General features: G+C 41.0%; 1 protein-coding gene across 5 annotated transcripts in view; it reads right to left on the bottom strand.

Annotated features, from left to right (window-relative positions):
* Positions 1 to 4423: 4423 nt before the first annotated feature.
* Positions 4424 to 12810, bottom strand: part of uhrf1bp1l (UHRF1 binding protein 1-like) — a 36202-nt gene continuing 27815 nt past the window's right edge. For 2 of the 5 annotated variants that reach the window (XM_042403241.1, XM_042403240.1), the window contains 6 exons: positions 12327 to 12484; positions 12023 to 12173; positions 6898 to 7157; positions 6374 to 6482; positions 6079 to 6227; positions 4424 to 4614 (listed from right to left, as the gene is read on the bottom strand). In XM_042403241.1, coding sequence (XP_042259175.1) covers positions 4486 to 4614; positions 6079 to 6227; positions 6374 to 6482; positions 6898 to 7157; positions 12023 to 12173; positions 12327 to 12484 — 956 coding nt within the window. In that variant the 3' untranslated portion in view covers positions 4424 to 4485. Of the gene's footprint in view, positions 4615 to 6078; positions 6228 to 6373; positions 6483 to 6897; positions 7158 to 11030; positions 11073 to 11104; positions 11401 to 11544; positions 11644 to 12022; positions 12174 to 12326; positions 12485 to 12810 lie in introns of those variants that run through there. The other 3 variants (XM_042403242.1, XR_006093909.1, XR_006093908.1) reach the window with 3 other exon arrangements.

Below are 12810 nucleotides of genomic sequence, written 5' to 3' on the forward strand. Positions count from 1 at the left end.
TAAAAAACAAACAGGAAATACAATTGCTTTTAATTAAGCTGAAATTTTTGGTGTCCTTTATAACCATTAGTGACTGTCCCATTTTACCTTACCAGCTGTCCCATTTTACTTGAGCATCTCATTGGAGTGAGGTGAGGGTTTGAAGGTGGGAGCTGGTGTTTGAAGGTCCAAAGTTTCTAAAGTATTTTACTTGGGAACATATTTTCTTTATATAAATATAGCATAGATCCACAACAATGTACAAAAGTAACACTTAAGCTAGTCTTCAGAATTTTAGGTGGTTTTCTTGGTAATCTACCAAAAAGTGTCCCAGATTACCAGACCTGTAAGAAAGTGGGTGCCCATCACAATTTTAGCCTTTTTTTGTCAAAACCATGAAGATGTTAAGTTCACACTAAGTGTAAAACAGAGAAAACAAACTAGTCTTTACATTTGAGACACACACACACACACATACACACACACACATACACACACATACACATACATACATACACACACACATACAGTATACTGTATAAATGAATGTGTACATGCTTTGCTTACATAAACGGACCTGTGCTGTGACGTAGCCGTCATCACTGAAACATTAAGCTGCAGAATGTAAACAGACTCTCATTTCAGCAGCGGAGGAGCAGATATTTTCTCTCTCACACACACACTCACACACACACACACACACACACACACTCGAACATTTAAAGCCCTTCTATGACTCACTGCACTACTCCAGCCGTAAAATGTCATGACCATTTATGTGCACAAAGTCCAAACACTCTTGCAGTGGTTCAGTGCAGCCCATTTGAGCACACAAAGAGGCTGCACTTACATTTTCTTCTCTCCACTTATCGCAGAGCAAACTTCAACATTGTTTCTTATTAGTTTAAGTAACTTTTAACAGATATGAACATGAAGTCATTTTGAATGGTTATAAATGTGATGTTCCAGTTTAAGTTGTTGAGACGAGCACTGTATTCACCCTGCTTCTGGTTAAAGTAGATGGATGTGGCTTCTTTCACTTAAACAGCATAATATCGTCACCTTCCAAAAATAATGGCCCAAGTCATTTTTTGACAAATTTTTTTTTGCCTAAATCATCTCCTCATGATACTGGCCACCTCTGGTAAAATCTCCTACATCCTCAGTTGAACAGATCATGCAATTCTACCCCCGTAGTATAATGGCCTATGTCAAGAGTGTGACTAAATCGTCATATTGCGTAGTTATTTAGTCTTTTTATTTAGTAAACATTTTAGTCAGCAAAATAGCTAAGTCCATGGAGCTAGCATTAGCATTTAGCAAAGAGTGGAAAGGCTCCAGGATCTGTGGCTGTTACAAGTGATTACAAGGCTTTCTGTTAACTCTTCGCCTTTTAAACAATATTTCATCTACAGTTTTTGTCTCATTTTTTCCACATTACATAATCTAATTAAGAAAGATTTGAATACCATATTATAATCTAACCGCTAGAAATGATGTTTATAACTAAAAAATTACAAAGGATCCTCTTTACTTTTGTGTTTTTATTTAATGAAAATCTCACTTGAACATAATATTAGTAATCATAACATCATTTGACCGGTATTATAGTATGCCTGTTGTGCAGTGTCTAGAGGCAGCTTGTGCACACCATGATGATTTTTTTGTGTTTTCTGGGAAACCTGAAAAAATGACTTGGGCCAACATTTTAGGAAGGTGACAATATAAATATCTGTGTTTACTCAATATGTTTTCACCTAATATTTCCTCCTCATGGGACCTTTTTGTTGGACTTCAAAATCTACGTATTGTTAACTGGGTCTCTACCTCTATCTTGATGTATTTATGTTTTCAACAGTACTGTATGTTAACCCTGAAATGATGTAAAAATGTACTTTCTGCCATGTTACGTATATCAACTTCCTCTTCAAAATCAAAAACTGCCAAAATGCCAAAAAAAAGTTGTTGCAACACTTTCCGCCAACATTGGCTTCAGTTTAGCAGCTCTAGTTCTTCCTCAAAGGACTTTAATCCTTCCCATCACTCAAATACAAAATAATATTTTTTGGCCGCCTTAACACAGTTCTGATAAATACAGCAAGAGTAAGGCTGGAAACCACTAATGCCAATATAATATCTGATTTATGGCAGTGGTACTAAATTGATAGTTTTTGATAACTTGACCAAGAATATGATGTAAGATGTTTTTGTATAAAAACCATTTGTTCCATGTATCAAAAGAAGAAAAAATTGCCTTATCATAAGCAACTGTAGAAAAGATTTGCTGAAATTAAAATAATTGTAATGTAAAAAGGCACAATTTTGATTTAAATCAGAAACTGTCTAATCAAGGAATAAGTTGATGTCATGATATGATGTCTCTGATAGCAAGTTCGCAAATAAGTTCACACCAAAAACTTATAAAGATGACATTTTTTCTTTTAAACTGGATAACTTTTATTTTCATCAATATTTCAGCAGCTTTGACAGACAAAATACAACGTAGTACTTTTTGTGTCTTTTTCTTTCCTCCACAGGTTGTCAGATGGTTGAGTTTTCCAGAGAGGGGAGGAGGAGGAGGGCTGTGATTAGTGAAGCGGGGGCCGAGTGCAGGAAAAACAAAGTGAAACAAAAGTCTTCACGACAATCCTCCCTCTCACGTTTCAAGTCTTGATCCCACATTTGTGCAGAGAACTAGCTGTGTTTCATCTTTTCTTTTTCTTTTTTTTCTTTACAGAAATCAGAAAAAAAACTAGACTGAAACTGAAATGAACCGGGTCACGCTGAAGTACATGTTATGACAGTTGCATAATGTAGACTGATGGATGTACAGGATTAACTGTTTAGTGTAGAGAGCAAACTCTTGGGACCTTCGAGTGTCCTTATATAGTCTTTTGTGCTGTGCCAAAGCATGTGCTGTTAGAAAAGTCATTTTTAAGGGATTTCCCCCCTGAAGTCGTCACACAGGCATGAAGCATGAAACAGCAGCAGATATGGGCGAAGCTTGTCCATGAGAAATTACACAGGAAAGATTATGCAAATCTAGAAATTTACATAAAGACACGCACACACACACACACACACACATTTATGTCGTCAGGCGGCTTTTCTATGCTTTTTTTAGGTCAGCGGTTCTCAACCTGGGGTCCGGAGACCCCCACGGATCCTTGGAGGGGTTCCTCAGAAAAATGGGGAATATTTTAATTTAACTATTATTTCATTGACTTGAAGTTAGCCCAATGAGAGAATGTATAAGAATGACTATTTTCACACTCTTCACTGCCAATCTACAGTATAGACAGTTATGGAATAACTAAATCTTATCAGATGGGGATCCCTGAGACTTATCAAATACGGGTCCACGGCCTGATGTGTATCAATGTGGGGGTCCAGGTTGAGAACCACTACTCCAGATTGCTCTGTCTTCACTTGTCGGCTCAACTCTCGCTCTCTCTCACAGTTCAGGTTGTTTTATTTACAGTGCCTCGATTTTAAAAGTGCTGCACATGTTAAGAAGCTATTTACACATAGAAAAATAGGAAGGGGGGAGGTGGGGGGTACAGACATTATTGTGGGGTGCATTTTGCTGACAAAGCCGTGGAACGTGATAGATATAAACTTTATCCTCTACTTGTAATGAAATGCTTGTTCGGGCTTACACACACACACACACACACACACACACACACACACTCACACACACACACACACACACAGAGAAACACACACTTCCACATTCGACTGAAACACTGCATAACCATTCAGAGTTCTGTAGAAAATAGTTATGTGTTCACATTCTTATACAATATACACTGTACACACTCTGAGGACAAGTAAGAGCATGATTCATGACTCGTCCAAATATGAAAGCACTAAATTAAGTTAAATTTCAGTGTAGTGCAAAGTAAGTCTTTTTTTTTTTTTTGAGACATTCTTCTGAAGGTGTGACATTCAGTGTTCCTTCATATCTAGAATGAAGCTGATTAGCTGTGATTTTATTTTAACTAAACACAACAGGAGCAGTGTGGGAGGGGTATTTCTGTAGGCACAACCATGAATATAGATCCTCTTCTTCCTCTACATCCTCCTCTACACACACACACACACAATCACGTACACACACACATAGTTCCACTAAATGTAATTTCTCCCTTTTCAGCTCTCTCCACAGTCAAAAACTGTAAAGTGGAGAACATAAAACAGACGACGAGCATGTAAAATGGTGTATTTTTGAGTCTTCGCAGACTCTGCATTGCTTAATGAAGGAATTCATTAGTCTTAAGTCACGTGGTGGCTCGCTGAACACATAAGCACACAAAGAGAGCCGTTTGCAGTCAAGAAATCCCTCTTTGTCTTCACATGTTGATGTTGCCGTGAATTATTTCGCCGAGCCTCGTGCTCTCCTGCCCGTCAGTGTCGGTCCTTATCACTTTGGAGCAGTCGGGGGGGGGAGGGGGGAGGGAGGGGAGGCTGAGCGACCGGCTCGCTGGGAAGAGTGAGCAGAGCCTAGCTGGTGTTGAATTTGAGGTTCTTTATGCGGTGCAGCAGCGAGTCCTTCTCCATCTGAGCCTCGGCCAGTGCCATCTTGGCTCGGGACAGCTCCACTTTCAAACATTCGTTCTCCTCGATCAGCATCTGTAAAATAAATAATGAAAAAAAGGGCCCGCAGGGTGGAGTCAGTGTGTGTTTATGTGTGTTAGTGGCATAAAAGAAATAACTCTTAATGGACATTTTCCAGAGATGGTTCAGGTATTATCAGGAAATTTGGTCACGTAACAACTGAAGCCGAAAGCTCCAGAAAATTTCCAGTCATGTCAAACATGAACTTTCCAATCCTGGATCAAATAATAAATCATATTTGAAAAAAAGGACACTGGCTCGGGGACATTACCTCCTGTCTAAATCTCAAAAAGGTTTATACAAAAGAAAGTTTGTAACTCAAACAAAAAGTTCCAAAAAAATGTGGGGACCTTTCCTGAAATACTTTCAGGATCTTCAGCCAAACTAAAGGTTTATTCCGTCACTTTTCAAGTGTGTGTTTGTGTCTGTACTATACATCTATTTCAAAATCCCTTCGTCTACATATAAAACCTTGACTTCCAACTTTTTCCTGTATTGCTCCGTGAAGTCAGCTTTGTGAGGACACAATTGCTTATAATAAGAAACAGCTTCTCCATACTGGTTCTGATGGGACCAGGATATGATAAAGTACCCTTTATATATGGTATGCCAGCTTGGAGACGGGGCTAGAGAGGGGTGGGGAGGTGGGCACTCCTCTTCCATGGACTGGACATGTAAACTTGACATGTACTTTGTTTTCCTATTTAAGAATCAATTAAAATATTGTTGAGTGGGAGAAAACAGGACACCACATGTCAGCTTTATGAGACGGCACTGAGGCTATATTAAATAGACTCACCCCAAAAAAACACTTAAAAAACGACTCTTTGTTATGTACTTGTGGTCGTGCAAACTGTTGTCTCTGAGAAGCAAAAGCAGAAGTAAGGGGACGAGCTTTTGTGCTGTTTTTTCTTGCTTTTGTGTTGCAAAAACCTCGTGAGGAGGAGGAGGAGGTGAGGTGGATAGTTGAGAGTACAAATCGTCCAACTTTGCCACCAGAGAACCCTGCGTCTCAGTAGTTATATAAGCCTAAATCAAACCAAACTTCAACTGTTGATGTGGCAAATCAAAAAAAAACACTCAAATGGGTTGTTTTGGAAGTCAATGATTTCTGTCGATCTGTTATGTCAGTAAGATTGGACGACTTGTTGGCCTTAAAGAGTATTATGTAACTGTATCAATATTCCATTTGAGAGCGTAACACTTGTATTTTACATAAATTGATAAATATCACTCCCACTGTAAAATAAACTGAAGCCAAGCACGGAACTGGAATAGCTTTGGCAAAACCAAAATCTGGCATTACATCTTCATATCAGCCTCCAGAATAATCAGTCATTCTTGTTCAGCGGTTTATCTTTGTAGGAGGAAAAGACGAGAAGAAGAAGAAGAAGAATAAGAGGAAGATGCATCTCACTAAACTCTTAGTCTACTACTTTATTCTGCTGCAGCACCGAGGTTTTTTGGCGTCCGCCTCACCTTTTCTCTGGAGGATGGAGGCGGGGTGGTGGGCGGGGCTTGGGTTTGCGTGGCCTTTGCAATGCCGCCCGCAGCCTCAGGGACTGGACTCAGAGAGCTGTCAATCAACGTGCCCTCTTTCCCAGGTTTGGCCTCGGCTGCACCGTCCACTGAGTGGAGGAAGAGACAACAGAAAGTAATTTGGGAGGTGTGGATGTATCAAGCGTGGACTTAAAAGCGTTTAATAGGACATGTTATATAACTGCAGTGAATCAGCGGTGAAGTGGAGGTGGAAACGTGTGTGTGTTTTTCTCACCTCCTATGGAAAAGGACCCATCGTCTCTTCTGTGTATGACCAGACTGTCCACGTGCAGGGTGATCGGCGACGGCTCGGAGTCGGAGGGATTGTCACGGGGACCGTCATCCTGCAGGAGAGACACAGTACATGTTGTGTGTAGAAGTAGAATACGCTTCGGGGTGTGTATGTGTGTGAGAGAGAGAGAAATTATTCACATCCAGCTTCCCACATCAGTTCCACAGCAAATCTACTCACACGTGAAGGAACCCAAGAGAGAAGGCAGAAAGGCCTTTCTATGTCATTAAACATTCAGTTCAAATCCAAATTCCAATTAGGCCATGGTTCAAAATATTTAACTTGGTTATAGAAGCTGCTGCACTGTATGACAGTGAGTTATGGGGTCTATTACTCTAACACAATAGGACAAATATCCTGCTGAAATCTTGCAGGTGTAGCTCTGCAACAGTAACCTCAGGGTAAAACAGAACTCTGAATGCAACGAGCTGGAAATACACACCGCTGGAAACATCTGGGAATTTCACCTTTAAGTTGATGTGTGTGTCCCTGACGCTGATCTCCATGGGCAGGACCTGCGGCGCCGAGTCGTCCTCCAGGAAGTGGGCCAGGTTGCGCAGCGTGGACATCAGGAAGCTTGCTTGGTAGCCGTGGAGACGCAGCTGCAGGAAGCCGTTGCGCTCAGCCAGCGGGGAATGGGCGGCGGCGCAGGGACCGCTCTCCAGCCGAGCCCGCACCTCCGGACTGTGGAGGCCTTTGACGGACGCAGAGCTGATCTCGCCGCCGGCTGTGAGGAAGAGACGGAGGCTGCTGTTATTCCCGGTGTTACGTAGATGAGCGTGTACAAATATGATCAGTTCGATTATATTTACACCGGACATTAAAATGCACACAATCTGAGATTAATTGAAATAACTTGCAGACTTTGAATCTAACTGTAATCGTCTGTCTTGTTCTAATTTACATTCTGGCAGTGATTTTACATGTTTGACTGTCTTAAAACTGTCTTAAAGAAAAATATAAAGTATTTGCATAATCTTTCCTGTGAAATATACTCTTGTTATATGCCAAATATATGTCAAAAATATATTTGTAGTATTTTTAAACAATTTTTAATGACTCATCCTGCACTCAGGGTGTGTAACTGTACATAAATTTATCCAATTAGATGTAATTCGGCATGACTAACTGACCCCACCCATCGTATAAAACTGCACTTCACTGCTAGCAGAACAATATCTTAATAGGATATCTTCGGCCTAATTTATTTATTCCTCCCTCCTCCTCCTCCTCCTCCTCCTCCTGCTCTAACACAGGGAGGGGAGGTGTGGATGGGGGCTAACATTTTTATAACGGGCCTCTCCCACATTTAAGTGATCTAATCGAATCTGAAGGATTTTATTTAAATGCCTCATGTAACTAAACCTCACTCTGAAATACGCTACATTACAGACGCTAACTGTCATTTCACTGCAACTTTAAAGTTCCAATTGCCAATAAAGACGCATTACTTCTTAAAATGTGTCGAATACAGTTCAAAAAACCTTTAAATAAGGTCATAATCAGGCCATAATGAATACATTTATACCTAGATCTCATTTTATTTTTGCCCAGGGTGCATGTTAATGCCAGGTTTAAACTATGTTGAAGGAAGAGGTGGGATGAAGGAAAAGACAGCAGTAGCAGAATATCAGACAGAGAAGTGGGAGAGAAAGTTGGAAACTAACTAAAAGCAAACTGAGCTGGAAAAAAAAAAAAAGAGAAGCGGGAAGGAATTAAAAAAAAAGTGGGCTGGAGGAGACTGAAAAAAAAAAAAAAAAAGTCTAGATTTTGTACAATCCCACGGGCTCTTCGCAGCAGTGATGTTTAATTATTTCTGAGGACTAGGGATTAGAGGTTTCAGTGGAAACTCCCACCTCAAGTATTGAAGATTCAAAGCAAAGTTTTCACCACTGAAACATTTTGACTTGCTGTTATGAAATAGACAAAACTAAGAGCTGAAACTGTGAAAAAGATAACAGTACACTAGTATAAAAAAAAAGGAGTTTCACCCCTGAATGACCTGAGTTTAACGCTCAGAAACCCTAAAATGCAATGATATGATTCCTTGTATTGATAAAAGAGGTAGAGGAGGTGGAAAAGTGAGGATAGAGAGCGAGAGGAAAAACAGGAACTGATGAAAGTAGAAGTTGGAAGGTCATTAAAACCCTCTTTTAAAACACAAACTTCACCACTTTATAGACATGAGCTAATTCAGCTGGCAAGCACACAATTACAGGCACGTCTTTTTTTGAACAGGCGAGAGACACCACGAGTCACAGTTGCAGTAATTGTGAAACACTCAGCAAGGCATGAAAATGACCACTTAAAAAAAAAAAAAAAGCTTTTCATTATGACAGTGAGAAGAAGTGCGTCACATCCCTTTAAATATGCTCTCTGAAGGGAAGTCAGGAGAGGGTTAATACCATAAAGAGCGATTGCAGGACCAGCAAACACATTCACACAATGGTGTCAGCTTTTCTCAGATAAAATGACATATTCTCTCTCAATCCTGAGAGGCTGGGTCGAGACGAATGGAGAGAGAGAGAGAGAGGAAAAAGAAGAGATGGGGTAAGGAGAGGGAGAGAGAGAAAAAGAGGAGGAGAGACGGGGGCCAGCAGCGAAGGACTGAGTGACTGTGATAAGACAGGGAGGGGAAAGAAAAGATAGCCTAGAGAGGGGAGAGAGATGAAGGGAAAGAAAGGTGGAGCGGAGAGAGGGGGGAGGGAGGGTTAAATGACAGAGGATTAGTAAGAAGATGGAGTAGAGGCTCGAGGGAAGGGTGAAAGAAGAGTGAGGAGGAAAAGGTGGTGGAAAAGAGAAAGAAAAGGAAGGAGGAGGGATTGCTCTTGTGAGATAGGAGGAGGAGGAGGAGGATGAGAGGTAGCGAGGGGTAAAGCTGGCGTTTCTCTCATTGCCTGAATCACTGGACTGAAACTGCAAAGTCTGCTGCAGTGGAGAGATGAGGAAGGTGGGGGGGGGGGGGAGAAAAAAGGGGGGAGACAGACAGCAAGAGAGAGAGAGAGAGAGAGAGAGAGAGAGAGCAAATTAGGCAGAGGAGAAGAGAATGGGAAGATTAGGGGTTAACACTCGTCTGCGCAAATAGCAGCAGTTAATTTGAATCTCACACACACACATTTTTAAGGTTGTGGGCCTAATGTTGCAAATAATGGGACCACTCACTCCATTACTGTCAAATGTACCCTCTTGTAAGTGCTACACACACACACACACACACACACACACACACACACACACACACACACATACAGAGAGAGAGAGATCTCAATGTCACATAAACACACCCTGCTGCTGAAAAATGAGCAGTCAAACACACGCTTCATGCGATCAGTTGCAATCCAACACACTGCATCCAAGTGCATCTGCAGTACATGCCAAAGTCCTGAGTCTGGAAATGAGATTTGACAACTTGGGAGAAAAGTCTCACACAAATGCGCACACACATACACACACACACATACCAGAGCTTTCTATAAGCACCGGCTGCCGGCCAAACAGCCGACTACTCATTTAAGTCCAGCTGACTACTTTATTGTATTAATTTTTGATCCTTGCGATTCGCAACGCGTGTACATTTACCACCAGTAGCCTCCGCTTCAAAACAAAGCGAGCACGATGACGGAGAAACGTGTCTTGTCTGTCTGTATCAGCTCCCGCATGCTCTATACGAACGTCCTGCTGAGTAGAGAGCAGAGAGTCGTCTTCAGCGTTCGACAAATATTAGCGAAATAATTGATGACAAAACACATTAAGAACTGCACTGATTGCACAGACGGGGGACATCCTCATTAGACGAGCTACTTCGGAAAACACCCGTGGGAACAACTTGATGATTGCGCAGTAAAAAAAAAAAACTCCACTGAAAGCCCCGCAATTTCCAGAGCTTAATGAATGAACAAAAAAAAATTATATTTGTTTATATTGTGTTTGCTTTTAACAGCAGAGTTGTCTCTAAGACGCATTGCCAACACACACTAAAACAGGAAATGCTGTCAAAGTAACGACTACTAGACGACTAGAAGTTGATTCAGTAGATTCACATGATTCGAGTCAGATGTTTTGTTATTTTAGTGTTATTTTTGGCTTAGGTTTATTTTATGAATAATTTCATTTAAAACCAATACACAGGCTAGATAAGACGTAGGATTAAAAACACGTCCCACATAAAAATAACCTTGTTTATTTTCATTGAATTGAAGTTTCTAGTAAAACAACACATTAACTATCATTATGACATATCTTGATAAACCTTACAGTGAAGGTCAATAAATAAATAAAAAATAATAATTTTAATGATTATTCATTTGAAAAGTTTTGATCATTCATGAATAGGCGTGATTTTACATATTAACAGCTATTTACAGAAGAAGCCTCATTCTCCTTTACAATAATTCACTACATGTTTACAATTGAACTCATTAAAATATGCAATAATTAAGATCAGTGTGTATTATGGAATAGTGGCTGGTTACTCCATATCCTTGTGGGAAAGCCCTGCACACACACACACACATACGCACACGCACACACATGGAGGTAGACACACAGAGGCAAGCATGCATGTTAATTTACAGATGGCGAGTTAACACACAGCAGTTACCTTGGCTGCTTTGAGCAGGTATTGGTACTGAACACACCATACCTGTGGGGAGTTATGGCAAGGTAAATAAAAGGAGGGAGGGGGGGGGGGGGGTGCCTGTGTTAGTGTGTAAAAGTGCTCCGTGTGTGTGTGTGTATGTCTCTCTCTCTCTCTATAATTGAGGATTAGGACCGATGCCACACACAGACTCTCATCTCATCAGTCTGCTTGTGTCTATTCTGGGTGAAGTAGGAACATCCTGATGTTGCTGCAGCTGTCAAAACTCCACTTCCAGGTTTGAGTCTGGTCTGGGACCTTTACAACACGTCCTTCCTTCCTCTCTCTCTCTCTCTCTCTCTCTCTCTCTCATTGTGGGGTTTGTCACTTTATTCTGTTAAATAAGGCAGAATGTCATAACAGATGACCTAAAAATAATCAGTAGGAAGTTGGCTATGTGTTTGGCTTTAATCTAAATCCACAAAAACACAGTAAAGTCATTCCCCTGCTGCTCCGTCTTGTCTGGTAGCTGCCCTACTTGTGTGCTTAAATCTTCTGTTGCCTTCTTGTTGTCTGGAGGATGTTACTTCTTGACTCTGCAGTCCCCTCTCTAGCCGTTACAAGTTTTTGTTATGCTCTATGGAAGGGGATCAACACATTTGACTCCTATTTGTTTTTCTCTCGTTCCATCATCATTTTGAGAAAAGTTTTTTGTTTTAGCAATCAAACAGGTTTCAGCTGTCAGCTCACAATATGAAATGTAATGCAAAGAATCTCTTCTGTTGTTCTTGTGATCGTGTATTTATAGCACTGTTTCAGATTAGTGTGGCAATGATTCATGTTAAATACTTTGATATTTAACACAAGTTAAAATGTGAGTCCATATTAGCAACCATGCACAAAAAGTCAAATGTAACTAAATGATATTATAACTGAACTGGATTGAATCAGAGCTCAAATAAAAAAGCATGTTTCATGCAGAGCATGATAAAACATGCGTGTAGACTTCTTCTTACCCAGGCTGCGGTTGCTGAGGTACTGTCTGAGGCTGACGTTGCCCAGCTGGCTGGGTGTGACCCGGCCCACCTCCAAAGCCACGGCCGTGCTCTCGCCCAGCACCTCCATGCCCACACACACCGACTGCACCTTCAACACAAGCACCGACACCTAGAGGGGAGGCAAACACACACAAAAACAATCAGGATGTTTATGGTCATCAGCATCTTTCAGTAATAAGTGTTTTTCTGTATTTTTTTAAAGATATTTTGAATGTAGATCAGAGAAATTACTATGTTAGACCTCCAGTTTTTGGCATCTTACTATATCTTTGGTGGGCTCGTCAATGCTCTGTGAGGTGGCGCTGACTGTGTCTGGGGACACGCCTCCTTCCTGCTCCTGACCAGTCGCAGCCTCGGTGGCGCTCTCCGTGGCGCTTTGCTCGCTGATGACGTCCTTAAATCCCGAGATGGACACGTCATCTGTGCAGCACGAAAACGTGAATCATACAGAGACAAATTTAACATTGTGTTTTATAAATTAACTGACTTTATCAACACGTTTTCATTGTACAGTTCCAGCTTCTCAGCACAATGCTGCCACCTTCTGGTAGAAACAGTAACCTTCAAGTACATGAACAGTACAGTGATGATAATTTCTTGATCCCTGTGGGGAAACGTCTTTTGCATCACCCCTCTACGCATGGAGGTCAGAGGTCAAGATAAGATAAAGAGCAGCTACTCAGCAGCTGGAGGAGACTGCTGTTGAAAAATATATTTAAAGGATAGATTCACATTTTTTCTAGTCT

Source organism: Thunnus maccoyii, chromosome 23 (genome assembly GCF_910596095.1).
Source record: "Thunnus maccoyii chromosome 23, fThuMac1.1, whole genome shotgun sequence".
NCBI classification, from domain to species: Eukaryota; Metazoa; Chordata; class Actinopteri; order Scombriformes; family Scombridae; genus Thunnus; species Thunnus maccoyii.